Source organism: Eleginops maclovinus, chromosome 17 (genome assembly GCF_036324505.1).
Source record: "Eleginops maclovinus isolate JMC-PN-2008 ecotype Puerto Natales chromosome 17, JC_Emac_rtc_rv5, whole genome shotgun sequence".
NCBI lineage: Eukaryota > Metazoa > Chordata > Actinopteri > Perciformes > Eleginopidae > Eleginops > Eleginops maclovinus.
This window is the reverse complement of record NC_086365.1, coordinates 13,595,905-13,623,752: the sequence shown is the minus strand read 5'-3', so window position 1 is coordinate 13,623,752 and position 27,848 is coordinate 13,595,905. Positions and strand designations below refer to the sequence as shown.

Below are 27,848 nucleotides of genomic sequence, written 5' to 3'. Positions count from 1 at the left end.
ACTCTGCCAACAGTGACGTAGACCTATTGAACTGACCGCAGTCCTTGACTGACCCAAAAATAATTACAGCACAGTGTAGTGTAGTAAACACAGTGGTCAATGAAGCCAATTCCAATAGGACAGTTGAGACTGGGGTTGCGTTGCAGAGTATCTGATTTAGGAGCACAGAATTGATATAGCATCAGAACAGAATAAATCACTTTCCATGTGAAACCATAAGGTGAAGGCCATTTTTCCCTCAGTGTGAATGTAACCCGAAGGAAGTCACTTCAGGATCTTTGCAATACTGGACATATGTGGTCTAATATATCAGGCATATGATATACTCACACTGTACAGTACATAACACCTCCACGCACCATAACAAAATGCCAGTTTTGCATTTCAGGTCGCCTGGAATGTGAGCATATGACATACATGTTGCAAGAGTCAGTCTAGAAGTGTTTCATGTGTCTATGACTAACTCTCCGTGCAATAAATGATCCCATAAATAAAGAGAATAATGTATTTATTTGAAGAAATCTGAACCCAGAAGACATTGTATTACATACTTGCTGCTGTCTTAAGGACCCTAAGGAGTTTACAGTGACCTCATCCTGCTCTTTAAAGGTATTTCTCACACACATATTCTAATGGAAAACTATTGAAAACACATCACGTGGACTTGATAATGCATATCCATAAAGTCATGCTGTTGGTGTATGCTGTGTGTCTGTAAGTGAGAAGTTGAAGTGTGTGTAGAGGAGGGAGAGAGAAAGGGGGAGGGAGGAGTGGGGGGGGGGGGGGGGGGGGGGGTCGGTTCGTGTCTGAGCCAATAGGCGCAGAGCACAGCTAATGTCATTTCTCGACGCTTTAACTTTGTGCCAGAGCTGCGCAGCGCTCAACCCTGATAGAGCGTCCTCCTCTCTGCCTCCTCGTTGCTCGATCATGCACTGAAAGACTTCATCCTTTTGAGCTGATTCTGGACACCCAACGGCACCGAGTTGTGTTATTTGGTTGCAGTCAGCCCGGATGCCTCCAGATTCGTGATCTCATTCTGATAAACGGAATATCCAAACCCGAGCCCGGACCAAGTTTTTGCCTCTGAGGTGAGTTTTGACTCAGGACAATTCTTGTAACTGTACTTTTCCTGAATGTTGCATCCGTGCACACAGTTTTGTGTGAGTTTTAAATCGATGTGTGATGAAAAACAAATGTGCATGCGTGGAAATCATCATACAGCGAGATTTAGGGATGGAAATGATGTTCCTCTCCATGACTTCATGGCCAGACGCACAGGAGAAAATACTTAGTTGAAGCTCGGTGACATATTTTCCCTGAAGCAAGAGAGAAAAAGTGAAACTGTGGCAGATTCCGGGGTGGGGGTGGGGGGGTTAGCTTGGAGAGTGTGTGTGCGTAAAGACCCACTTAATGGTGGGTTGCATTTTGGTTTCCAGATGTGTGGACTCAGCTGTTGCTTGTCACTCAGGTGGTCCCTCTCTGTCTACTCTTTTTCCTGTCTTCACGAGCTCACGGACTTTAACATGGAGCGTTTTAGTATCACAACAGTGTTGACAGAAAACAGCCCATAATCCACAGAAAGGAGTGAAGCATTGCAATTGACCAAGGGAGACATTTTTCTTCTTTCTTAACCCTACTTTTAAAACAGGTATACACATCTTTTAGTGCAATCACTTGTTTTAATCGTGATTTTCTGGCATTTATTTCCAGTAATCTTGGTTTTGGATACTGTTGTTTTTTTTCTTAAAATGCGTAGAAAAGTATTAAAGAAAAAACATTTAAGGGGACATCAAGTCCTATATGATGTGTTCAGAGCTGCTGATCTGTTTTGAAGCCAGTGGTGGCACCTAGTGGTGGGAGAGAATTGTAAAGATGCTGCAGAAAGAGATGCAGGCCATTGAACATACCTCGGCATCACACTTGAAAAAAGCTTGTTCAGTAAAATGACTCCAATCTAATCTGATGTCATACTTATCAGTATTTAAAAGTAGGCTAAATCCTGGGGAGTTTTCATGCCTTGCAGGCTTGGTGGCTGTTATTGAATGAGGCTGTGTGGTTAACTGATCCAGGATGAGAGAGCCACGGAGTATCAGGTGACTGAGGTGTATTCCCCCTCTGTGGGAGGCCAGTCAGCCAGACTATGCAACACTTTGCTGGGGGTATACACACTCTGCAAAGCCTTTGTTAATGAGTATGTATCTGTGTGTGTCCTCGTCTGTGTGTGGTACTGGGAGCAAGTGCTCGTGGATCTATTACTTTGTATGCTTGTGCGCGCATGCATGCCTGTGTGTTTTTTTCTGACAGAGAGGTGTGTGTGTTTGGACCCAGGAGTTAAGCTGCTGTTAATTGGTCAGCCATTTGAAGCACCGGGGAGAGTCAAGTCAGGCAGGAGCTGAGTTGATCGACGTGCTTGGCTCCACTAATGCCTGATACATGACGTACAATTGACTCCAGGCTTTTGATGGATGCTGTAACAGGGTCTTTTGTTTCTATGTTTCAAATAGCCCTATGCTATCAGGGTTGGCAGGGGTGGAACCGTGAAGCTCAGTACCGGAACTTCTGTTACCTGCAATTATCTTCAGGTCTAGCATTCCCCTCAATCAGTGCAAGGCTTTCACATCCTGGTGACTGATTATGCTTGATTAGCCTTTCTAGACGTTGCAAATAATGCATACTCATTTTAATTTCAGATATTCCAGAGGACATCATGTTTAAATTGTCCCCCCGTGAATTTATATTAATGTATTTTCGACCCATTAGACAAAGTTTGTGCTTGTTCTGGATCAGGACAAATGATTGCTACCATCCACAGTAAAAAGTATTCAACAGTAGAACAGTCTGAAGAAATAGTTAGCTTAGCCTAAATACCGAATCAAGGGAGGAACCGCTAGCTTGGACTTTTTATATCTGATTAATTTAATCCATACAACTCTGAACGCTTGTTGTTCCCATCAACTTAGCAAGGCAACCAGCTTTAGTGTGTACCAAAAGAACAATATGTGTCTTGTCAGTGAGCAAGCTTCAGACGTGCTAGACGTTAGCTTTGTATTGGGCCAGGCTAGCTAAGTTAAATGAAGCTAAGCTAGCTGCTGGCTGTAGCTTAATATTTACTGGAAATACATGAGAGTGGTATCAATGTTCTTGTCTAACTCTTGTCGAAAAAGTGAAATTGAGTCAACACCAATGAGAGATGTTTGTGCTCTTCATTTGGAAGTTTGGTTGAAGGTCCTTGCTAGCTTCACAAAAAGGAGTTAGGGTTGAAAAGGTTGACTTTGCTTGAATGTCAAAGGGATGAAAATGTGCTGGCTAACAAGGATGTGATTCAGAGCAGGACGTGAAGCTGGTCTTGAAGTGATGACCTTTGAGGTATTAAAGGAAGGCAGAGAATGACTGGAGATGTATCATCAGTTAGCGTAGCCTTGGCACTTAGCGCTGTTTTTTCAGCCCAGTTTTTTGTTTATAGACACTTTTCCTCAACTGACAAACTCAGTGTCTTTTGATTAAAGTCTTCATCCTACAGTTCTTTCCTTTTTCTCATATGCAACCCAGATTCTCATTCTCCATTAGGGTTTGAGTGCCAGAGAGGAAATCCAGCCTGGAGATTGTTTTGATATTGTTGGACACTGTCCTGGAAAACCTTTTTGCTCAGCGACCAAGGGTGTTCTGGATTAAGAGCCATTGGCTTCTCGACTGAAACACCTCATCTGATCTCAGCAGTGTAGCTGTTCGACAGGCTCAAGATGTACCATGTTTCATGTAGCTATTGTTGTTTGAAGCTAAAGAGATCCAGTCTTGAAATGCTGCAATTAAAAACAACATGGAGATCATTTGCAACCTTGGAAAAGGTGCAGTTTGCTCCCACGCACTACTTAACTTAGTTTTTAAGAGCAGTTTCTCACATTTAATGCATAATATTACACACTAATAACGTATTCATCTGGGCTGGCTTGCTGCTGGCGGACTCCGGTTTGTCCCAGATTCTGAGCACAGATTGGTATTAGATTAAATGAGCGTGAATGTGAAGAGTCTGTGTTTGCACGTGTGTGTGTGTCCATAAGAAAAATACAGAGACTTCCATGTGTTAGTAAGTCAACACTGTTCTATCTGTGCACCTCTGTCAGCCTAATACCTCAGACCAGAGTGTGTACACACAGGCAAGTTTGTGCTGTCATACTGGAATTAATCGAGTGTGGGGTTGTGTAAATCATTCCAAACCTCAGAAAACACACACACACACACACACACACACACACACACACACACACACACACACACACACACACACACACACACACACACACACACACACACACACACACACATTTGCCAAGCGGCTGAACGGGAGAAACTGAACAGTGCACAGTGAAAAACACTCACTTCTTGGAAGAACGGAGATCAAACAGAGTGATATTCTGAATGATGCATGGGAACCACCCGGTTATCAGAAGCCTTATCACTGGTGTAGTAAGAGATCGCATACTGGGAAAAACTTTGACCAAGCAAAAACACCAAACATCCCCCCTGTAACAACAGAGGGTTTTTTTCCTGTTCTGCTCTGGTTGCATTATGTAGACTACAAGCTAAATCAGTTGAAATGTAATCAAAGTTTCTTTCAGACAGTTTCAAGGAAATACTGCACTATAAATGGTGAAAGAGAACCTAATGGTGTGCTTATATATTGGCCTACAGTAGCCATAAACCATGGCTATGCTTAAAGAGGTGAGTGCTGCGGTGTGTAAGTGTGTGTGCGGGGTTGAGACGGCGGGCCTTGATCCTGGAACACTAATCGAGATCCTTGTGCTCATTGAGTGGTTTCAGACCAAACCCTGCAGGCCGCATTGGCTCCACAAGCCTGGTATTATGGTCAGCTTGTGGGGAGCAAAAGTAATCCAAGGCTTAGAGGAATATCAGACTGTGAGTAATGGACTCTTGAGAGGGAGTTGCACTGTGTTAAAACTTGAAATACAGTTGCCCGCAGCACTTGCTAAGCAACACTGAGGTGCTGTTGAGAGTTCTTGACTGCGAGTGAGAGTCGATTTGGCACCAGCTTAATTACCCATACACACAGCTCTATTTGATGATTAAAGCCACTCACACACACAGATTCACACACCTGCCCAGACACTGCCAGTCGCCAGTCCCAGCGGTTAGGGAGACATTAAAGGTGATGATTATTAGATGATAATAATTAAAAGGCTTTAAAGCTCAAGTAAAAGGAAAACAGTACAGATAGACGCACAGTCTCGTATAGGAAGACAAGATTGCGGCGCAACAACCACGTAATTATTCCTCAAATGACCACCCTGAGGCAGAACACAAATGATAGCTTCCAGTTTTAGTTTTTGATTGGGAAAAACATAAAAGGTCTCCATAACAGATTCTGGTGTGTTGGGAGCTACTCAAAATGTCACCGTTGTGATGTGAAAACCTCCTAATTCCAATTTTAAAGATCACGTTACACAGTTTGATGTTTTCTTGTTTTCAGCTCAGATGAAGGGCCACCCGTTTCTAAATCCATGGGATAATGTCAGAAATGCAGCGCCGCAGAACCAAAAACAATCCCGCTGTTGTCGGTGCAAAGCTGACATTTCGGAGATAAATGGTTTACATATAACAATTGTGTCGTGAGCCAAGTCTGTGTGATAGAAACTTGGTCTTGTTCCATCAAGAGGGTTTGACTTGCAACAGTTTGCATCATGCAAAGAGTATATTTAGACGGTTTTGGGACCTAAAGTTAATTTAGTTTTTAAGTTACATTTCTGACTGTTATCTCAGAACTAAAAAAATCATGTTTTTAGACCAAAAATATTTCATTTCAGATTTTTTTTCCTCAGATTTCTAACTTTAATCTCAAAACAAAAACAAATGAGCTTTTATCAGATCTCAAAAATCGTTTTTACATGCGGCCCCTATTATTGAGCCATCATCGGGGGGAAAAAGCAACTGAAAGGACAAAAACAACATAAATATAGTTCATAAATATTAAAAAATGTGGACACTTTTTTTTACACAACTCCTGGATCAAAGTTTGGGTGCAGATGTCACGAAAACCCAATTTAGCTCCAGCCTTCCCTTTTTTAAATTGCTTTCATGTGTTGGACGGTGTGTTCAGACAAGCTCCTGATCTGAGTGTCTTATATCAGGTCTAATCAGGGACCGTCTGCTCCTTTCTTCCTCTTACCATCTCACCTCTCCAATATGCATAAAGTCTCAGATGGGACAGGATGTTCTCATAAATACAACTCTGTTTTTTATAAATGCCTAATCATTGTCAGTCCACCTCAATAAACAGCCGCAGATGAGGTAGAGGAGAGGTTTTACAGTACACAACTTCAGGAAGACATCCAGTTGGTGGACATTTACGTGGATCTGTTGGGTGGTCCCTGCTGAAGTCTCCGGGGACACTCCCTATCTGTCATCTTGCCTCACACTATCCCAAAGGAGTACCAGCATCTCAATTAACCCAAAGGGGAAATGGCTTAATCCAATCTGATGCCACTCCGAGTCAGGAAATGGCCTTTTCTTGATAAGTACTGTGTAAGTGAGGGCGGGGAAAATTACTGGTTTCTCACCAAATTTACCAAAAGCTGCACATTTTCTGTAGTGCTCACATGACTCCTGCTTTCCGAAGTGAATAATCTGAGGTGATGTCTATTGTTTTAGTGAATCGAAAGTACAAAGTGAAAAAACCTCTTCATTTCGAGAGGAAGTTATTGAATTATTAAGTCTATGAAATGTCAGAAAATACTTCCGTTTTCTAACCCTAAGTTTAAGGTGACATCTTCAAATGTATTGTTTGTAGTAGAAAACTAGAAAATCCCTTCATTCAGGATACAGAAAACAGCATTTTCTGCTATATTTCTGAAGGGAAAATCACTCAAATGTTTGAATTTATTAATTATTAAAGTGGTTGATGATATTTTCCTATCAATAGACTTCTAGCATAACTCACAAACTGTGCATTTCTTAATACTGCAAACCCCTCAATGGGATGCACTTTTTTAAACGTGCACTTTGCGGTTGTATGACCTCTCCTCCCATTAACAAGCCCTCAAACTGTCTTTTTCGCTCTGTGGCACGGCATCAAACAGCCGTGTATCCTTCAGCTAGGACAATTTCATCTCCAAGAGCGCGCGAGTGTAACAGATATTTACCCGCTGCGGTTAGCTGATGAAAGCTCGGGGCTTTCCGAGTGCTCGTCGCATAAACCAATACAAACAGTGATTTGACAGTCGTCTGGGTTCTTGGTTCCATTTTTTTTTCATGCCTGTGAAAGGGAGCTTCAATTTCCCCTTTGCATTAATGAGGTAGTAAATAAATGTCTATTGTGTTTACACTAATGACCTCAAAAACCACGCAGTAAACTGGGGGGCGAAGGCGCTCATTATCTGTCAGCAGTCACCCGTGAAATCCAACATGTGAGGGCTTGTTTATGTGTGTGCCCATTTGCTTGTTTCCATCATATGTTTTTATTTATTCCATTCTTTACACATGCCCGTAAGAGTGTGTGAATGAGTTTGAGTGCATGTTCCCTCCAGAGGAAGCTCTCAAGAATCCCCCCCAGGGCCTTTCCGACATCTGGTTGCAGATGGACAGCTTATATCTCCGAGTTATACGTCCAGTTAAGCCCCTGGGAGCCTCCGTCGTGCACATCATTACATCCCTCCTCCGGCTTTGCTTGGAAATTCGCTGAAACCCTATCGTTTGGTTTAGAGGGGTACAAATATGCTGTATATCCTTTTATACTACTTCCTCCCTGCGCTGTCTCCCATCTGTTGCAGATTAGTCTTCAGTGTGTGTTTAGAGAGCAGAGCCGGTCGCCGAGCGGGACAGATAGTAAACCCGGGAGGTTTTAGTCAGAACTGTCAGGTAGGTCTGAATTAACAGAGAGGCCAACTGAGGATATGGCTGGCTGAGAGGAAAGGGGTGGGGGGGGGTCTGAGGAGAGGGAGACAGCGACCAGCTCCAAAATTAAACAGTGAGGCCACCAAACGGTTCGTCTGTTTACCCATGAACCTCAGGCCCGTTACTCGAGGGTCAGTGTGGAATGCCAACAGCGGCTGCCTGGTTAAATTCAGCCGTGTCCCTGGGAGAGAGAAGAGGCAAACACCCAGCACAACGGCCAAGTCATCCAGCAAGTCACGCCTCCCCCCTTGTGATAGTAACTTCCTTAAAAGAGGACATATGATAATCATTTTCAGGTTCATATCAGTATGTTGTTCCTCTACTGGGACATGTCTCCATGCTCTAGTGTTCAAAAAGCTCTTTATTTTCTCCTACTGCCTGTGCTGCAGCACCTCTTTTCACCCTCTGTCTGAAACCAGAGCCCAGTCTGCTCTGATTGGTTGACTGGCCAGCTCTGTTGTGATTGGTCAACCTGCTAAGAGATGTGTCAGAAATGTCCCGCCCCATTTCACTTCGTTTGGGAAGTTAAGTAGTCCAATGGAGGCGGTTCAGTGTGTGGGAGAGAAACTAACTGGAGGAGACATTGGGATTTTAGCCTTTATAGACCATTGACATGCACAAAAATGTATTTCACACACTATAGGTAACGGGAATCCCCAAAATGCATAATAGGGACACGTGAAACTTAAAGCCTCTTTCATATAAAACATACCTTCAAAATCTGTCGCCTTCGTGGCAAATGATGATGATATTTGCTGTTTTGTTATCAGTTTTCTTTTCTGTCTCTGGCTCACTAACCCACATAAAGCCGGACAAGAAGCACCCAGGGAATCCGCTATTGGAACTACAGGCTATATGGTTTCACACACACGCACACACCCTTCTCCTCTCCGACACTATGCTGCCTAGAGAGTGTGACAAAGTGCCTGAGGCTGCGAACTTGGGCAAACCCGCCGTTCCCAGCTCTTGTTGTCTTTCCAGTGCTAAGTTATGGGAAAGTGAGGGTTATGGTTGTGTAATACACACTGAGTCTGTGCGTGTGTGATTGTCTGTTCCGCTTGACTGATGTGCCATCCCTTCAGGGTCCTGTCATTAAGCCTCTGTGTAAACAAAGCAAATCCCCGACCTACATCTATCTCATATGCAAAATGTGTATGTGGGATTCACACGCAGAAACCTAAACACAAACAGCTTTCCCATAATGATGCAATTCTGACGCTGGTCTTGCACGATATTTCATCAGATGAAGCTGGGTTTTGTTTTTCCTACGCAACGATTCGATCTGGTTTGATTGGCACAACTCATTAAAGGCTCTGATTTGTCTGTTGCTTTTGGCTGAAGCACGACAAACCGTAAACCAGTCAGAAGGATTCCTAGATTGATAGATGACTCTACGTAACGGCAATAATAACTTTGCCTATTTTATTGTATAGTCAAAGTATCCTGAAGGCCAGGAATAATAAAGCATACTAACAAGTATATTGTGCGGCTAAAGTCTTTCACTTTTGTTTCCCTGTGAACAAGAACAAGAGAGACTGGTTTCTGTCTGTTTCGGGACACCTGGAAAACATCACTGTTCCTCTTTTATTGAATTCATTTTAGCAAGGCCTTACATCAGTGATCACATCATGAACCCTTTGTGTTTCTTATCAAGGGAAGCAAAGCAGCGGTGCATTTTTCCTGTCAACAAGAGCAAGAGAATCTGGTTCTGGACCTTTTTTTATTTCTATCATCAGTCCATCACCATCTCTCTCTGTTCCAGTTATTAATATCTGTCTGTTCTTCCTGTTCTGCACTTTGTACGTGATCACAGCAGCCTGGGTTTTTATTAAGACACTTCAAACGCACGCACGCACGCACACACACACACACACACACACACACACACACACACACACACACACACACACGTACACAATCATGTGGAAGGAATACATCAGTTTACAAAATCAAATTAGTGTTTGATGGGATGCATGAGACATCACAGAAGTATAACCCTTATTTCAGACAACTCTCTCTCTCACACACACACACACACACACACACACACACACACACACACACACACACACACACACACACACACACACACTCTGCATAACAATGACAGTGGGTCCCTTATTGTTTCCTAATAGGTATTAGATTTTTTGTAATTGTGTTTCACACTTACATCCCAGTTTCTCACTAAAGTGTGTGAAAGTACTTCTTTACTGGATGCAAATGACTTGTATATAATGGATCTTCAAGCTTCTGAGAGTTTAGTAGAAACCCCACTCTCCACTCCATCCATGTGTTGCAAAATCTGACAAAAATAAAAGAGGAATTCATGAGATTTGCATATTATAAAATGTTTGCCTGACCCTTTTTAATGCCTCTAATGTACTGGACCAAAATATGAACTTATTAGGAAAAACTGTGGGACACTCAATACTGAGCCCAAGGTACTGTATGTACACAGCATCATGTGTGTATTTCTTTGACAAAGCATGAGCAGCTTTTTTAAGACCGTGATTACCGTTATTTTGAAATGCAGATTATTTCCTCATCTGTTATGAGTTGTTTTTCCAGAGTGGATATATAACCCTGATGAAACAGTTTGAATGCAAGAGGATACTTTAGCTTGGCAAGGTCTTTTAGCCTACAGGGACCATCTATCTAGGACTTGCATGCAGTCAGATTCAGGTAATAACTCGTGTTAAGCGACCCTGCCAAATCGTGAAAAGTAATGATAATATTGAATGAGTTACGTCTAGACATGAACTGTTGACAACGCTAAGCTCTAAAATAGCATAATTCCTCAACATACTCTAATCAGCCTGTGCAAAGTGAAGGGATTTACAGAAAATCCACTTAAACGACAGTATAATAGGCTACATATGCAGCAACAAAGGCGGATCCAAAAGCACAAATAAAAATGACAGATACACATGTAAGTAAGGCTGAACAGTAGCAGCATTTAGCCGGCAATTATTTTCATTTGCAATGATTTCTCCAAATTGATGTACGTAATATTTTGGAAGGGAATCAAAGGAACATGTCACAGCATTTGTTGGATCTGCTGACAAGTTAGCGCTAGTTTTCAACCCCGGAGCAAAATAGCTTATTGGATATTGTGACATATCACAAACACTGCCTGCAGATGCAAAGTCCACATCCAAACGTTTGCTTTCGAGTTGAGGAGGACGCTTGTCAGTTAAAGAAGAAGAATCTGAACATGTGTTTTGTATAGTAGTATCTTGAGCTGCTTTTGGGTTTTTTTAAAAGCTAGCGGTTATGTGAGGTTGTGCTCAGGCATGACATGCTAACAATGAGCTATCATGGTAATATTAAGCAGTCAGGACACATTTGTTTTATTCTGTTACTGATTGTAGTTTGCGATTTACGATGCTAACTTCTTCTTATTAGCACAAAACACAAAGTACAGTTGAGGCTGAAGGGAATGGCATTATGTTTGCAGTATTCGGGTCAAAATCCAAAGTATTGGACAAATTAGAAGGTTGACTTGATGATTTTGCGACCACCAAAGTCATTCAAATACATCCTCTGGGGAAAATGTGTCTGTAAATAAATGTCATGATTCTTGAAAGGGGGACTGGGACCAAGCTAGGCTGTAGCTTTTGTACAATGAAACCTTTTCAACCTTTGAATCTTGAATCCAACAAATATTTAGTTCAACCATCATAGTTATCCCCAAAAACGGAATTCCCACTCTGCAGTTTCCTCGTAAAAAGGGTTAGGAAGAGGTCTGAAGAAGTATAATCTTAGCGGAAGCATCCCAAACCAATCACTACCTAAGCTACCATCACAGGTACTTGACGATTTCCTGCATTTTACGGCCGCTTTATTGCTGCTCCCATTGTCCCGGAGGTGTGCAGGTAACACCCTGCAGTGGTTAACAAATCTCAGTCGAGGGTTTTATGAGTAGAAACTAAAAGCACACTCGGTCTGGGAGTGTCAAAGGAGTACTAACACTGAACTGGCGAGACCACCGAGCAGCACTTCCAACAACCTGATATGCAGCAGCGAGTCGAGCTGGTGGGTCTTGTTAGCAAAGGCCAAAGATCCGTTTCCTGGTGTGAAAGGCTGCTGAGAGGTGTCTGTCGGCATGAATGGGGCTGAATGAGGCATCATAATGGATGTGAATTGAGACGGAGGTTCTTTTTGTGACGCAGATATGTGTGTGAGCTGGTTTGTCAGCTGTTGTGACAATGACCTCTGGAAGTAGGACACTGCTGATTATAATCAGACAAAAAATACAGGCAGGATACAGAAGTCTTTAATTCTAAAGGCACTTTTAGTAAGATGTGTCTTATGCAGGACTTTTAAAATGCCCCCATTGTGATTTGGTCTGGGCTTGTCAGCTTTGGTTCAGTGATAATGGTTGTTTTGTTAGGAACTTATTCAAGATTGTATGCAACTCAAACAAGGAGCAGACAAAGGTGTGCACCATGCCCAATTTGTGTGGTTCGTTGGGTTTCATCCCTTTGGTATGACGGCAGACTATGTGCCCTGCCTTCAAGTGTGGAGCTATAAACATTTTTACCTTCACGTACAAACTAGTTTCTTTCAAGCTTAAACTACCCCTTTTTAAGAGTCTGGGAACATGTCATCTCTTCCTAGAAATTATATTAAATTGCAGATCATTTAGATCTCCACTTCCACACCCTTACATTTACCAGAATTATATAAGCATGGCGTAGCAAATGACAGTTGAGCGGGATGATTGTGTTGTCCTGCAAGACTTCCAAAGCCTATGATTTAATCCTTGGTAGGACAGCTTTATGCACAATCTTGCACTTTACACTACTTTAGCATCAAGAACGGTCTCCAAGTTTCATAGACGACCTGTCCTGCAACAAGTCGGGACATGTCACTGTTGATTTCTGTTTTGAACGACCAAAGGGAGGCCACTCCGGATATTTGCATTCTAAGGGTTTCAGTTAAACGGCCTCTTGCCTCCTGGGGATGAAGTGTGGTAGTGGTAGTAGAGTCCAGGTGTGAATGACTGCTTTACATTGAAATGAAGAAAAGAGCAGATTAGCACAATAAAGGTGGAGAAAAGGCCAAATTACCAGTTGAACTGTGTTCTAATAGATAGGAGTGAGTAAGCGTTGAGGGTTTGTGTGTAAGAGTGTGTTGTCCAGACATGATCTTGGATTTAAAGTATAGAAAAAGCCACAAGTTCTTGTCTGAAACATTGTCCAAAGCCTTTACCGGACCAATAACACTCTGCTCAGAAGATCTAAAGCGTTTCTTCCAAAATGACCTTACTGGGCTAAAGGTTAAACCCCTATTTGTGCAGATAATTTACTTTAAAATAATACTGGATGACCAAAAAGTTCCTCTGTGAAATCAGATTAGTTCCCATTAAATGTAAGTCACGTTTCCTTTGGTTAGAGTTGTTAGGGTTAGGTAGAATTGGTCTTAAAACCTGCTTGTGAAATCTGAAGCTGCTTGTCAAGTTATATTATTTGGAAAAACAGACAGAATTTCAACATCCACATTATGAGCCATTGTAGCTATTTGTGAAACAGTGCAACGGTGCACATTTACCATGTCTGCATCATCAATTTGTATTTGTAAGCACCCGTGTCAAAGGTCGCTGCATAAACCCTCAATTTGTTACTTCCTGCTCATAAGCCTCGGACATGTGAATAAGACGGGAGTATCATCCATTCAGCACATGTCCACGGGCTCTGCGGAGTCCTGATACATTACGCCATTGCCTGAGAAAAGACCCATTACTTTGGGATAACCCCCCCATTTATAATGCAAAGGAAGACCAGAAGATAGATGTGTGGTTGTGATCCGGCACATTTAAAAGCCACGTCAAAGACCTCCTAGTTGAGTCACCTCCAACATCAACGAAAGTCTTAAAGAGCTTTCTGGTTGTTTCTGAACTGGTGCACCCTGATCTTTTTCCAGAGGAAGCAGAGGAGACAGCAAGGTCAACTGTCCTCTTGTCTTTTCCAAAGGACAAGGGGTCTTTGGCCACAAGCCCAGGCCCAGTCTGGAGGGCTGATATCTGCCTATTGTGTTGGATAAAGCCACTCATCCTCTGACCTGTCCTCCATTCACACCAGAGCATTTCTCACCCACTCATTGTCTGTTTCCGTTATCTGAATTAAGTACGTGTCGGTCACAGAAATAGAGCTTTTTTCCGCTAAGATTTTGAGAGCTTTTGCATATCGAGATAAAAATCTTGATCACACAAAGTGGGTTTCACAGAGCGGCGCCAAGAGCCGTGGAAAACTTGAGAGCTTTTCTGAAAGGTTTACCCTCGCACCAGACTGCCAAGCTTCTCTCTTTCAATTTCTAAAAATGTGTTGGCATGCCAGGAAAGATGGCCATGTTGGCAAAAGCATGACAACTCCATCCCTGTGCACACAGAGAATCTCTCGCTCTTCTCGGAGACCATTTCTCATTTGTAACAGGTATTTTGACATGTGACAAACAGCTCCGTTGCCCCGTCTGCAAGTCACTTTGTGGGGTTGTCAAGGGAGAGGGTGTCTTTGTCTGCTGGACAATTGAGTAAACTCATTTGTCATTTTAGGCTCTTTAAATGAAGCCCTTGCTGCTTTTCAGCCTTCCACCATGACGGATGGTGCAGAGCTCGTCCAAAGAAATGACAACAAACTTCCCCAGGCATATTAAGTCAATTGTTTGTGTTTGTGTCTCCTGTTGTGTTGGTTTTCTGTGCAACATATCCTCTCTTTTAACTAATAAAGCACCTTTTTCCCCATGGTGGATATTTTATATTGCAACCAGCTCTTAATTTGTAGTGCTGCCGGGTTGTCAGGGGTTTCCTGACGCGAATTGCTCTTCCACAATAACGACTTTGGGATGGGCTGAAGTGAGAGATGATGACAGGGGACCCCGCTACTATCACATCAGGAAGGGGTGGTGGTACCAGTGATGGGGTGAGCTGAAAGATCCCCTGCGTGAGAACTTCCTAAAACGGATCAGATTGACTTGGGAGGAAGCAGGGTCAATATTTAACCAAAGAGCTTTAATTTTGGAAAGAAAGTCATTTGTTTATTTAGATGATTCCATACTTTTAAACCAGGGTTAGCCTTTGTACTGTACTTTATTCAATGGATATGGAAATCTAATACATGTTCTGTCCACGTGTGTGTGAAAGAGTTCAGTTGCAGTTATCCCATTCATATTACTACCCTTTGTATTGAACTTTATAGCATATTTTGGATCATTGCCTGCTGTAATTGCAATCTTAGGCCACAGCCAGAAGCTTTTTTGGCTAAAAACTGTTATTGCCTGTTTCATATCATTTAAAAAGTACCATTATTTGCGTCATTGTCTTAAACCAGGCCTCATTTTTCTAATCAAACCCTGTATGTTCTCTGGGTTTAGCTTGTATTTTTGCTCAAATGATCGATTTAATTGACACAATAGAGCAGCTGGACCACTTCCATTAACCGCCCTGGGATCTAATCAGCAGCTAAGTAGAAATAAATGTGACGTTATTAGAGTAAATGACATGAGATGCATGAAACTTAATGACCCCAGGAACCATTTAACGACAGAAATGCTGTTGTGGAGGAAAGCAAAGCGCAGTGATTCCAGAAGAGATGCAAAAAACGGAATAAAATCAGTTTGTTTTTTTATCTTTTACACTTTCTGAAAAATGAAGGCAACCCTTATTTTGGTGCAACTGAAACGCTGAGTTTTGTTTTGACAAAGAAAGACAAAGAGTGTGAGAGCCGAGTGGACATGTCATCTGGCTCTCAGGAATCCTGCAGCCGGGGTGGGGGGCTGGTTGGAGGGCTTGATGTCACTCTGCTGGAGGAATGGGGTGTGGAGATAGGTGGGGTGTTGACTCCGAAGTGTGTGTGTGTGTGTGTGTGTGTGTGTGTGTGTGTGTGTGTGTGTGTGTGTGTGTGTGTGTGTGTGTGTGTGTGTGTGTGTGTGTGTGTGTGTGTGTGTGTGTGTGTGTGTGTGTGTGTGTGTGTGTGTGTGTGTGTGTGTGTGTGTTTTAAGTGCAGTGGCAGGCAATTTGCTCTGGAGGGGAGGAATGAGGGAGGGGCTGACAAGGCTCGGCTGACCCAAGAGCACACACATCCACCCACACACCCACACACACACACACACTCACAGGCATCACAGACACTCCGGATAGAGACGCCACCTCTCTGCCCTCCTGCTTTGCTCTTTGGACTTCAATTTTTTTGGGGGATGACTGAATGAGCTGCTCCCCCAGCTGCCGAACGAGTGGCATCTTTTCAGACCTCCCTTTCACACAGCTGACGTTGACTTCCAAAAAAAAGCCTGAGCCGTTGAGGGGAACGCTTCTGGGCTGAGTGGGATCTGGATCTGATTAGAGCGTGGATCCGTTGAGCTCGATGCTGCGGACATGTAGCCAGAGCTGGAGCGACTGTGTGGGGGATTGTGGGAGTGACTGAGAGCTTTATGCATAGGTGTGAAGAGAGATGCTTTTCCTGGAGGTAAGAGAAAAAATAGACGAGCAGAAATTTGCAAATGTAGATTGATTTTTTGAAATGAAAAGCACTTTTGCAGCTCTGCTTTGGAAGTTCTTGCTCTTAAGGTCCACCATTGCTTAAGTCTGCTGATGAGGAGGCATGCAATGGATTTTGGGAGATTTCATTGTTTTTTGACAAACGCCTGAAGCTTAAAAAACCCACACTAAGCTCAATAAGTGCCCATGTATTGCATTGGTTGTGATATAGTGTATCGACAGTCCTTATGTGTCTTAGCAGGTGGTCTCACTCCAGCTGTGTTAAGTCGCCTGTGCAACCCCTGACACCCATTTGGCTTTTTAAAATAACACTCTTTGCCAGTGAAAGAGCGATGACCTCGGCCTTTGAACTCATCAATTTAATGCTTTTCCTAAAGTTAATCCAATGACGCAAAGAAAAATATACTTCTTTTTATGGTTTTGGTTTCAGAAAGTGCTCTCACCCAACCTGGGACTATTTTGCCTCAGCGAAAAAGTCCAACTTCTTGGTGGTTTTGGATGAATTCCTTTAGTGTTCCCTGGGTTGTGATCATTTAAAGTTCCCACGTGTTTGACTGACTAACTCTTTGCCAAGGGAGAGTCCCTTTTAAAAGTGTCCGTTGAGTGGGGGAGGCGCACACAATTAACCGTTAGCCAGCTACATCTGGCCCGTGTTTACACAGACCCAATGTTGTGACTCTTTAAATGCCTTTTTCAAACAGTTTTTCGCTTTCTAACCCCCTCAACCTCCTCCTGTCACATCTCCAGCACGGCTGGGCTTGAGAGGAGGGAATGGTTGGACATTTTGTTTTTGTTTTTCGACAAAGAAAACCATTGTGTTGTGGCCAAAGGGTGACACGGTGTAATGCGAGTTGCTGTGTATGTTGGCTCAGGAATCCAGTCACCTTTTTCTCCGTTACTTTTTGAAAGATAGACAGGAAGGGAAGAGGAGGACAGACAGAAATTGGTCGATTTATTGATTGTTTTGGTCATCTTTAAGCCTAAAATAACATAAACTTCTGTTTTTATCTTGAAAAAATGGGGATTTCTTTCTTTTTATTGCCACTTTTGACAGTCTAACCAATAGTTTAATGCTAAATTGACAAACTATGCATTTAGACACCTTTTTTCTTAAATATGAAACATTTCAAAAGATGCCCAACACACTTTGGGGGGAACATTTTGTAAAAACCTTTTTCTAAAACTCAATGTTCTTTTGTGACATGTTTAATGGGATCATGTGATATCATGCTTTGGAGACACAATGCAACCACTCTGCTCATAGCCAGAGAGCTAAATTGTATTTTTAAGTTTATGGTGGCCCTGGGGCTTTTGTTCCACATTTAGAACCCTTGCACTAACCCTCATGTTCATCAACAAATTACACGTCTTAATATTTTCTTTGGCCTCTTATTTTTAACACTCCAAGCTACACAAACAACCATTATTCCCCTGAGATAATGGCCCTAAAAGCGTACTTTGTGTAGTTCAAACTATGGTCTGAATTAGGCTATGCGAGATATAAAGCAGAACAGGTCAAGAAAAGCTTCCGGGTGATAAGATTATCTGTCCCACCATAAAACCTGATAGAGTAGTCACTGAAGAACAAAGCAACAGTCAAATAACCCTTTGAGCCTTGATAAGAGCTTTGGTTTGACTTTTTAACAGCATTTCTAATCTGTGAATTCAGTGTTTTGAGGCCCTGGGCTTCATCCAACTGTATGCTAATTGGCTATATGGCTAACATTTCCCAAATTGTGTGTGAAGCATTGAAGGCGAGAGGAGAGGACTGAGATATATTTCTGTTAGGACGAGCCTGCACGATTACACATTTGGATTGAGAGTCCAGTTGTAGCTGACCTGTGAACTTTAAAGGAGATTCTGTAGGGGATCAATATTATCTACTACTAAGGAAAAGAGGGAATCTTGAGCACAAAGTACAGTGAACTATGATACCAAGTTATATCTTAAAGAAGTGTCAAAGTATTCATATTCATAGTATATGATAAGGGACGTACACACATTATTTAGACAGAAAGGGGATTCTTTTTTGGGAGGGGTCTCCAATGTTTTATTATCCCAGATTTATATTTTATTTCATCGTTTTTAGTAGCTCTGGTTTCTTAGGTATAAAAGATTAGAGGGTTTTTAATATATTCATAGCACTTTTAAGGGTCTTTAAAGACAAAGTTTCACACACAATTCATTTTAGTACAGTCTCTAAGTATCATCTAGTACTTGCCTTGGTCTAAATGAATTTAACTGACAGTTAACAGGCAAAATGTTTGGTTAATAGAAGCCATCAACACCCTAATGTGCCTCCAAAGTGCTGCTTTTGTGTAGGAGATCAAACCTCGATTGAGGGTTTGAGGGCCTGTGTGAAGTTACTGACTGTTTTTACCCAAACAAGTTCTATTCTGGTACATATTAGCATGTCAAAGAGGCACATCAGTAAATCACTGGTGGCTTTTTCAACACCTTGAGACCAAAGTGGTGTTATCAGGCTGAGAGGGCTCACAAGAACATGGCTGCTGAGATAAGAGGGCTACTGCTGAAGGCAGGAGACTCACAACGACGAGAGCAACTAATCCCTATCGTGTTACAGTCCGACTGTTATCAGCCTGTAAAGAGAGAGCTGCTGAAAGTGGGTTTATGCTTTTGTGTCTTTCTTGAAAGATTTACACACATTTTTATTACTTTTTACATATTATTTATGTCCATTTAAGCAATCAGGATTTACTGCACATATTGGTAAGTCCTAGCACAACATTGAAGGCTGCTTACACATGTTTCACAACCTTCAGTACTTTGCAGCACACAGGATAAGAGCAACAGATGTTCAGCTGGAAATATCTGTTGCATCACATTTACAATCCTTAAAAGAAATGTACTTTTGTATGAAACGGGATCTACATAATAACATTCAAATGGAAATTCACTCTGTGCTGGTTAGTTGTTGAATAAATGCACCGTTCTGGAAAAAGCATGCAGGACTTTCCACTTTATATCTCTATAAAGATCAAGCAGTATTTTAGGGACTTTATCAAGCATTATTCTGTACTGGATCAACACAGGAAGTTTGACATACTGCAGTAATGGGATGGAAAATAACAAAAAGTTATTTTTGAGCGTGTCAAAAGGTTGAATTGTGTTATCTTAAAACCCTCCTGCCGAAACCGTTACTCTGTTGGGAAGGACAGATAAGCATAGGAAAATGCAGAGCAATTAACAATAAGTTCAAAAAGTATCCCAGCCAATGTGATTCTTAAATCCTCCCTTTTATCCACAGCGGCCGTGTGTGATGAACCTGGAGCGCAGCGAAAGAGGCGAACGCCCTCCTCCCCGAGGCCCGGAAATGGACCCTCGTACTGGGGGAAAGATGGGGAAGATATCCGTGGGCTTCCAGAGGAGCTCCACCTCCGACGATGACTCTGGATGCGCGCTGGAGGAGTATGCGTGGGTGCCACCTGGACTCAGGCCCGAGCAGGTAAGACCCCGTTACAGTTTCCCGCCAACAGGCTTATTCTGAAGGAGTCTTGATTGTATAGAAGTCTACGAAAAAATGACTCTACCGTCTAACTTGTTTTTTTTTACCTCAGTGAACATTTTTGTCACGAGTTTATGGTCTTCATCTACTATTTTGAGTCTTCTTTGATACATTAGGTGTTCATTTTGTACACATTTAAAGTAAAATAGACAATACAGCTTTAAGGAGGGGCTACCTTGTAACTGACTTCCCCCTCTACTTCTGGTTCCAAAAAATGGGGGCAAAAATTTCCACCAACCAACCTCTTCTTATATACAGAAGTGTCTTTGTCTGTTAGCAAATCTCGTAAACTCTTTCCATCTTTTTGAGTGGGAAAGTCAAATAAATATAAATATAATCAGCGCAAAATAATCTGCTTCCAAAGCTGGAAGTGTGCAGAGGATGAGAGTATAACCCCGTGTGCTAACAAGCGTGTAGTTTTAGTTCAAATGAGGATATGTGTGCAGACATTTATTCGGCCTTTTATGCCATAGTAGAAGATTAGTAGTGCCAAATGCCCAACATCTGGCTGTGGATGTTTCTACATCCACAGCCAGATGTAAAAGTGTGCTTTTAGGATACAGATGTTCAGCACTTTTCAGGCAGTCTGCAATTTGTATTCTGGAAATGCACACAGACAATCATTTAGTCTATTTCTTCCATCCCCTGTCAGCGGTGTTACAAGCCGGCCTGTTCTTGCAACGAAAGGAAAGGAAGCTTCCAACAAAAGTTACCAAAAACAATCATTTATTTACAACCTTAAAACTGGTCACAAATAACAAAAATGCAAGCATGAGGCGAGCTGGTTTGGTTGAGACCGTGGGACTGTTCTGGAGCCAGGTGCCACAGGTGGGTCTCATCTCTCCCAATTACCGGAGCTGACTCCGCCTCCAGGCTCTCTGCACGAAAAAACTCAATAACACAGCATCACAGCGGGAATAAGCCAAGGCAAACATGAACATTTCTAGCCTCACTGTCTCTGTGTAGAAACATTCCACAGTCAGATGCCTGTGACTGGATTGAGATGGACATGTTTTCCCCACAGTGTCACAGAGTAAGGACACATAGCAGCAGCTAGTCAGCACTGTGGTGGACAGACAGCTCATGACAATACAGGGTATCTTAAACTTTACAATGACACAAAAACAATCTCTCTGTCTATTAAAGTTCATTTATCCGTCTTCATCCTCAGGTCCAGATGTACTTCTCCTGTCTGCCGGAGGAAAAGGTGCCGTACGTCAACAGTCCCGGAGAGAAGCACCGGATCAGACAGCTCCTCTACCAGCTGCCGCCACATGACAACGAGGTATGATAGGAGAGATAGTGATCAAACAGACAGACATGCCACCTTATATTGAATTATTAAAGCTCCTATGGGGTCAGAAGCTTAAAAAAGTGGGTTTCTTCTTTCGAGTGTTGTCAATCCGACAGCCGAATAAGAGAATAAGGGAATTTCATCTTTGATCTCGATACGTTTTTGGTAAGGTCTGACATGTGACTGTAGCACTCAGTTTACTGTCTCTGGCTCTGCAACTGAAATGTAGCAGTCATCATATTTATATATATAGAGAGAGGTTGTAAGCTATTTTTATAGATGCTTGTGTTAACATTTGGTACGTTTAAGACCATGTCCTTAACACAGAATGTAAAACTCTCCACCCAGCCTTAACTAGTGTAAAGCCAGCAGTTGTTAAAGCCTTTAAACTCTTGCTCACCTTTTCTTGTAAAACTAAAACAATGGCCACATTCCCAAAATGTCTTGTCACAGTAAAGTACGTCCAGCCTCTCGTGTGTAACAGCTTTATGGTGTGTAAAGCAGCACTCCTTTCACATGTGTGTTAATAGAGTTTGCATTAGGAGATATGGTGGAGGGGTTATGACCTGAGGGGAGGGACAGGCGAGGCCGACTGAATGACAGAGGTGGTCTCTGTCTACACACACACACACACACACACACACACACAGTGTTTGACTGAGCAGTTTTTATCATGTTTGTCAGCAGACCTGGAGGGATCAAGCTGACGGAGGATTCTTTGCGTAACTGTGGTTCATATGGATCAGTGTCTGTGTGTGAGCTGACATGCTGGCATCGTTTACTTTTGTTTGGAGAACAACCGAGCTGGTTGTTAGGAAAGTCTTGGTCTTTTATCTTAGCCCTCATCACCATCTCTAAACACAGAGAAAGGGTTTGCTCACGCCATCATTTCAAAGCAACCTCGGGGGAATTAGCCACAATTAAACTCCTTTTCCAGCCTTATTTGGACATACACCGAAGAAAACCTCAATAAAAGATCAGAAGTTGAGATCTTTTTTTGGCTCATTCTGTTTTTATTTTTCCCAGGTGCGTTACTGCCACTCCCTGACGGAGGAGGAGAAGAGGGAGCTCCACATGTTCAGTGCCCAGAGGAAGAGGGAGGCACTGGGGAGAGGAACACCCAAGATCCTGCCCCGAGCTCTGCACCACACCCGCTGTGAAAGTGTAAGTGCCATACGTGGATACACACACATGCACACGTTTATCGCTCACATAGCCATAAGGTACGCTAGCAGTTACGACGAAACCAACCTGTGGTTCTCAAGCTATTTATATCGCGAGCAGCTAACATTCAGCAGCCCGAGGCTCAACCCTGATTGGCTAATGGTTTTGATCACGGACATAAACCTCCTCATTAGGGCGAGAGGGGAAGCGAGGAAATTAGGAGGCTCACGCTCAAGCCGAGCGGAGAAACCAGTTCCTCGCGAGGAATTCGTCACATTTCCTGCCGCCCGTCTATTTCTCAGCATGGGAGACTGCAAAGAGAATGTGCAGGTTAAGGAGTAATTCTGGCAGAAAGTCTTAAAAATCCTACTTTTTCCAAACAAGTCACAGTGTGAGGCACATTAATCCACATCTACTGGTGTAATGACATGCAGCTGGTCTATTAAACAGGATTATGTAAGAATGTACTGTCAAAGGAAAGGAGAAGGGCCAGCAAATGTGTTGGATTACAGTAACTTTTAAACAAAAAACAAACACAAAACTGAAAACCTACGTGTGAGTTGGTGATTTTAAACAAAACATCCAACGTCCTTCGATGCATCACACATAAATATTAGTGTTATGTGGCTTCTGGGAAAATGAGCCCTGACCAATAAGTACACCACATCCTCTGCCGTGTATCCAGGAAGAGCAGGCCGTGTTAATCCCCCCCAGACAAGTCCATCATCACTCAAACACAGATGCTACCTCAAGGATGCAAGGTCACACACCCTGAAATGACACATAGAAGCACGCATTCTTCGACATACTGAACATGCATGTGTGTCCATATATGCTCTGCAAACACACCCTCTGACTCATCCTACAAACGTGGACATTCATGCTGCACATGCCTATGTATTCAAAAAGGATATATCATAAAGACGTGGGTGTACACACACTCACACACACACACACTTCATCAGGCTCCAGTTTCCTGCTGGGGACACACAACACCCCCCGTTTCCAAGGCCCGTGTCTGTCCACCCTGGTAATAATGGTTAACAGCTGGGCATACTATCCCGTAGCGGCTCGGTTATATAAAGACTTCACGTTCAGACTTACGATCTCTGTGGAGTCATTCGATCTTTTGACTCAAGACCAAGGCCACGGAATTAAGCCTATGTGGCAAACATGCTGTCAATTCCTCAGCAACACCCAACTGATGACTCATTAGGCATTGCCCCCAAATGGAAACGGTCCTTTGAGTTTGTCCAACAGCCTTTCCGCAATAAATGCTAGGAGGGTAACTTTTAACCGTGTCTTTGAGATGCATTGCTTCCGAGTTAACCCTCACAATTTTAAAAGGTTGCATCTTCCCCAATGCCAATCCAATAAGTCAGGAATACACTGGGTGGGGTTGTCACAGGTGCAGCCATTATTAAAAGACATGTTATCAACTGATGCTGTATCTGTGCCATCGTAGGATTCACTGAGGTGGATCATATTCCTTTGGCACTTGCGGTGTGATCACCTGTTGTTTGGCTTTCCTTGTCCAAATAAAACAGCCGGAGACACATGATATATTTTGAATAGTTATCTCCATAATCTCTCTTTTGTTTACGCTGCATTCCCCATGTGTCACAGGCATACACTGTACTGTATCTGTTTTGAAATCTCATCTCTGTTTGCCACAGTTTCGTTCTCAATGATGAACCCCTATGACCTCATCCAGAGATGCCTTGAAATACAAATCTAATGGATTATCTGTTCTTTGTGTTTGATGATCAGTGTGGCGGAGGCATCAATGGAGGAGAGATGGCCATTTTTGCCTCCAGAGCCGGGCCGGGCCCCTGCTGGCACCCAGCGTGCTTTGTGTGCGCCACGTGTCAAGAGCTGTTGGTGGATCTGATATATTTCCACCAAAATGGCAAGACTCTCTGCGGACGACATCACGCTGAGCTTCTCAAACCACGGTGCTCTTCTTGTGACGAGGTAAGACACAGTACTAGCACTTCCAGCCTAATGTTTTCCTGTGTCAGTATCAAGTCCAAACAGTTCCACAGAACTAACCGAGTATGTGTCTTCCCTTTTTAGATCATCTTCTCCGATGAGTGCACTGAAGCAGAGGGTCGTCACTGGCACATGAAGCACTTCGCCTGTTTTGAGTGCGAGACAATGCTAGGGGGACAGCGCTACATCATGAAGGATGGACGGCCCTACTGCACCGGCTGCTTTGAGTCGCTGTATGCAGAGTACTGCGAGGCCTGTGGTGAAAACATTGGTGAGACTCGTTTCTCCTCCAATTCGAATGAAGCCTTTGTATACCCTACGTTGAATACAAGATTCCTGCTGATGTAGTTCTTCGTCTACTTGTGTTGAAGTTCTATTCCCAAACTTATGATCATTTTCTTTCCATCCTACCATGTCCAGGTGTTGACCATGCCCAGATGACCTATGAAGGTGTACACTGGCATGCCGCAGACCAGTGCTTCTGTTGTGCTCAGTGCAAGACGTCCTTGCTAGGCTGTCCCTTCCTGCCAAAGCAGGGTCGCATCTATTGCTCAAAGGCCTGCAGCCAGGGGGAAGATATTCTTGCCTCCGACTCGTCTGATTCTGCCTTCCAGTCTGCCCGTTCACGTGAGTCACGGCGCAGTGTGCGCATGGGGAAGAGCAGCAAGCCTGCCGAACAGTGGAGACAGTCACAGCTGATCAACCCTCCAGCTACCGTCCCCGCGTTTGAGGACAAGTTTGGAGATGGAGATGCTGATTGTGACATTGGTATCGTAGGGCGTAAGCTGGCCCATATAGGCTTGGAGGAGGAGAGGTTCTGGAGGGAGCGGGAGGAGCAGGATGCTGGTGGAGATGAGGATCCAGAGGAGTGGGCCCAGCATGAGGACTATATGACTCAGCTCCTTCTCAAGTTTGGAGATCGCGGAATGTTACACCAACTTCAGCAGCCGTCCCTAAAATCTCCCAGTCCTAGCAGTGACAGACCAAGGCTAATGAGTGTCTCCGACCCCTGGCTAAAGCCTGATACTACATCTTTGGGGGTCACCGCCTCCTCTCCCACCCCTGCCAGTCCCACACAGAGCCAGACTTCCAATCAATCCCGGACCAACAGCTTCGGCCCCGGACTGATGAGCAAGAAGCATATGCCTGAAATGTACTGGGCACAGTCCCAGGACGGGTTGGGGGACTCAGCCTATGGAAGTCATCCAGGCCCTGCCAGTGCAAGGAAGATTCAAGAGCTGGAGTTGGACCAGGATCAGGACCAATCTGGGACAGGAAGACGGGCCTTCTGGCCAGACAACAGGGAGTGGTATGATGACTCCCTTGAGTGTATCGCTGATGAGCTGAGGAAAGTTGAGCAAGGCGCAGGAGACTCCATGGACTCCCTGGCACTCTCAAATATCACTGGTAAGCAGACTGCTTCATAAATGTGTTCAGAGAAAAGATTTGCTTTCTTGTATCAACAGCTTTTCACAACATGTCTCTCCTGCTTTCTCTTTTTAGGTGCATCAGTGGATGGAGATGGGAGGGAAAGACCCATGGTCTACAACCTTGCCATACAGGATCCATCAGTTGCAGATGACTGTGAGAAGATGAGCAACATGGGGACCTTTAACTCATCCCATCTTCACCACAGTGCCACCTCTCTCAACCTTAACATGGAGAAGGGAAATGATGACGAGTTAGCATTGGCAATGAGGGGAGGAGCACCAGGAGGACATCTCTCATTGTCCCCACATTCAGAAGGCGTCCCTTCCTCCTTCGTCCACGCCCCAGCTCTTAGGAGGAGCAAGTCCCAGTCTCGGCCTCCACAGATGGTCAAGTTTTCAGAAGATACTGTGGACAATGGATATAACGACGGGTTTGATGTCAATATTAGAAGGCATCCCATGAGTGAGAAGCCACAGCGGAGGGCGTACTGCACGGATGAAATGGGCCAAGAAAGAAGCCGCCCATCCAGCCACCACGGGCGCAGCAGGCAGCATCACCAACACCGAGAAGGCCGGCACCACAGGAGCCGCAAAGCCCGCTCAGACAACAACCTTCACTTGGTGCCTTTGGAGAAAGCACAGAGGCCATATGAGCCTCATCAGCAAGCACAGAGGCCTTTTGAGCCCCAGCAGGTGGGTCTAGTGAACCCCCCTTGTGGAGGCATGGTCCCACAGCATCCTGCACACAGGCTGCCTTTGGCCTACTCCCAAACCCAGTCAGACTATATGCTTCAGGGTTCAGCTCAAGGAGACCCACGACTAGAGCAGTTTATGAATCTGTACAGAGATGAGGATGACTGTTGTTCTACTTGCTCTTCCTCATCATCGGACTCTGAGGAAGAGGGCTATTTCCTGGGCCAGCCAATCCCTCAGCCGCGAGCCGCTGGGCGCTACTACGCTGAAGACTACCCTACAAGGGTTACAGCCCTCACTTCCCTGAGCCACGGCTCACAGACTGGTCGCAGGAAGAGCCACCGCTCCAAAAACTGTATCATCTCCTAACGGCTCTGTGCAATTACATTATAACCTGCACTAAGTTCAGCAATAAAGTCCGATTTTCTGTTCATTCGATGGTTTTACGGACCCATTAAGACAGCCCATTACAGAAGGTGTTTGGCCAAATGTTAAGATGCATATCATATTTTAGGCCTACTGAAAGAAGAAATACATTCGAGACAGATCTGTGTAACATATATTCACTAAAGATATTCTTTGTGTTTCAAATCCGGCCTTCAGACTGGGTTTTGTTGAATTTTAGCACTAACATAACAGATGGACTGGTTCATTTGGAAGTCCTTTTTAAATCAGGATTATACAGTGGCCACAAAAAACCTTTTGTTCATTTCTGCGTTTGCCATTAAGTTTTTGATTTTGTTTCTATTATGTTCTGTTCTACATTTTTGCAGCAATATCTTTGTGAGCATTCAAAAGGCAACACGTTGTACAAAGAGTTTGATAACTTAGAATCAAACCAAATAATTATTTAATGCATTATAGTACAAAATGATAATGTATATACTAAGTTAAGATTTTAATACTGGTATTTTTATATCCGTGGTTTAAAGAATTGTTTCCTTGGAAGTGTATGTTATAGAAAAGAGCAGTTGTAACGGTAAACGAACAGACCTCGTTAATATTTCACATGAAACAAAGAAGGTGCCACTTAATTAAGTGCCATGTTACTCCGTAACAATGTCTATTATTACATATATTCCACAATGCTTACTATCGGTGTACCAAATATGACACAAATGGCAGTAACACTTGTATTTTCCATATTCAGCTGAACTGTTCACTACCCTTGCTCTGACATAACCAGCTAAATGCTTTGTGATGTAAAAAAACGCTTGTAATAAATGTTTCTCCTCTCAAAAGCTTCAGGGATGATTTGTCGTGTCTTCATACATTTGATCTTAAAATAACATTGTGTATCCATCAGAATATAGTGTTTTATAATGCCAGTGAATTGATCCTCAAAATAGC

At 43.4% G+C, this 27,848-nt stretch overlaps 1 protein-coding gene across 2 annotated transcripts; it reads left to right on the top strand.

Moving 5' to 3' along the window:
• Positions 1–874: 874 nt before the first annotated feature.
• Positions 875–27,745, top strand: LOC134879396 (prickle-like protein 1). 2 transcript variants are annotated; one of them, XM_063905884.1, is made up of 8 exons: positions 875–1,088; positions 19,668–19,865; positions 21,097–21,210; positions 22,246–22,383; positions 24,154–24,357; positions 24,460–24,646; positions 24,796–25,782; positions 25,879–27,745. In XM_063905884.1, exons 2-8 carry the CDS (start codon positions 19,680–19,682, stop codon positions 26,865–26,867), a joined length of 2,805 nt encoding a protein of 934 aa, XP_063761954.1. In that variant the 5' UTR covers positions 875–1,088; positions 19,668–19,679; the 3' UTR covers positions 26,868–27,745. The 2 variants fall into 2 exon arrangements, with proteins under 2 accessions (XP_063761954.1, XP_063761953.1); XM_063905883.1 differs by lacking the exon at positions 875–1,088 and adding an exon at positions 16,033–16,367.
• Positions 27,746–27,848: the final 103 nt, after the last annotated feature.

Excerpts from the sequence above, each read along its gene's own strand:
- LOC134879396 (XM_063905883.1), top strand. Across the intron at positions 24,647-24,795 it reads GGCCTGTGGTGAAAACATTG|GTGTTGACCATGCCCAGATG; the intron begins GTGAGACTCGTT and ends TACCATGTCCAG. Across the intron at positions 25,783-25,878 it reads GGCACTCTCAAATATCACTG|GTGCATCAGTGGATGGAGAT; the intron begins GTAAGCAGACTG and ends TTCTCTTTTTAG.